The sequence below is a fragment of the Apium graveolens genome, chromosome 11, assembly GCF_009905375.1.
Source record: "Apium graveolens cultivar Ventura chromosome 11, ASM990537v1, whole genome shotgun sequence".
NCBI classification, from domain to species: domain Eukaryota; kingdom Viridiplantae; phylum Streptophyta; class Magnoliopsida; order Apiales; family Apiaceae; genus Apium; species Apium graveolens.
The window spans coordinates 73,397,723-73,399,270 of NC_133657.1; the positions used below are offsets into that span (position 1 = coordinate 73,397,723).

The following is a 1,548-nucleotide window of genomic DNA, read 5'->3' on the forward strand; positions in this document are numbered from 1 at the left end:
GTATAAATAGAATGTCATAAACTACAATGAAAACAAGGATTTTGTGGTTTAAACCTAACAGACTGACTCTTAACTCCTGATCTAGGAGGTAAAGAGTTTATATCTTTATTTTTCCTGTAAAAAGAAGCAAGATGGTTAGAGTTTCCACAGTTATAGCATTTCTTTCTAGGAGCATTAGGAATAGGCATATTAAGTAAGGTTTAAACCACAAAATCCTGATACTATAGAAGGGGGTTGAATATAGTATCTATAATTAATTCGATTATAAACACAAGTATGTAACAGAAAACAAGTTTATTCAATATATCAAACTCTGTTACAGTAGGTTTAATCTACTCTCTCAGTGATGTATGATATTACTAAGAGCTGCTAGGATTACAATGAATAATATTCTCGTGAATGATAACACTTATAGTGTAAACCTTAATCTGTGTTTATATACTACACAGTTACAAGATATCTCCTAATTGATATGATATGTCCTGTTTCCTAAAATACATCAATCAGAGATTATCTACTGTAGTCCTTTACCTGTACAACTCTCCAAGCATATCTTCTTTTGTTTCATCCAGATCCTCTCCTGTAAATCAGCCATTTTTCATCCCTGTAGTATATCCGCACTTAGTTCTGATGCAAGTCCTGATGTCTTAAATTCTAATAACTTCCTGTCTTCAGTAAGTTCTGATTTCCAGTTAAGTTCTGATAGTAAGTTCTGAAATGAAACAAATCAGATTAGACATGACATCACAAATATATCTAACAGTTTAATCTTTTGCCTCAAATTCTCCCTTGACCTGGTATATGACAAGCTTTGAATCCCCACAAACTTTCAAGTTCTTGACCCTCAATGTTCCTGTTAGGACGAGCCCAGCTATCAGAGCTTCATACTCAGCTTTGTTATTTGTGGTTTGGAAGTCTAACTTCATGGCATATTCAATCAAGAACCCATTTGGGCTTTGTAAAACAAGCCCTTCTCCACTCAAATTTATTTTTGATGCTCCATCAAAATAGAGAACCCTGTATTCCTTCTCTTTAATGCCCTCTTCTTTGTCTCCTTTATTACCTTCCGTGTCTTGAGGTATAATATCTTCCTGCCCCCTGACTTCTTGGTTGGGTATGATACACCCCACCACGAAGTCAGCCAATACCTGGGCTTTTCTTACCGTTCGCGGTTTGTACTTGATATCGAATTCTCCCAATTCTCTTGCCCATTTAATAAGTCTTCCACTAGATTTGGGACTGTGAATGATGTTTCTCATGGGCTGATTTGTTAGCACTTCAATTTTATGAGCTTGGAAGTAAGGACGCAATTTCCTTGAAGCCATCATTAGGGCTAAAGCAAGCTTTTCAATAGTTGAATAATTCAACTCAGCTCCGTGCAGAATCTTACTGATATAATATATGGGTTTCTGGACTTTAAGTTCCTCCTTAACCAATACAGCGCTCAAGGCGTTTTCTAAAACGGCCAAATATAAGTATAAAACTTCATTCAGGGCTAGTTTAGCTAACAACGGGGCTTGAACCATATACTTCTTCAATCCTTCAAAC

The 1,548-nt window shown here is 36.0% G+C and overlaps 1 protein-coding gene across 1 annotated transcript; it reads right to left on the bottom strand.

Annotated features, from left to right (window-relative positions):
- Window positions 1–764: 764 nt before the first annotated feature.
- LOC141695596 (uncharacterized) lies at window positions 765–1,259 on the bottom strand. The gene has a single exon (XM_074499833.1). The coding sequence runs from the start codon at window positions 1,257–1,259 to the stop codon at window positions 765–767; it is 495 nt and encodes a 164-aa protein (XP_074355934.1).
- Between the last annotated feature and the right edge of the window lie 289 nt (window positions 1,260–1,548).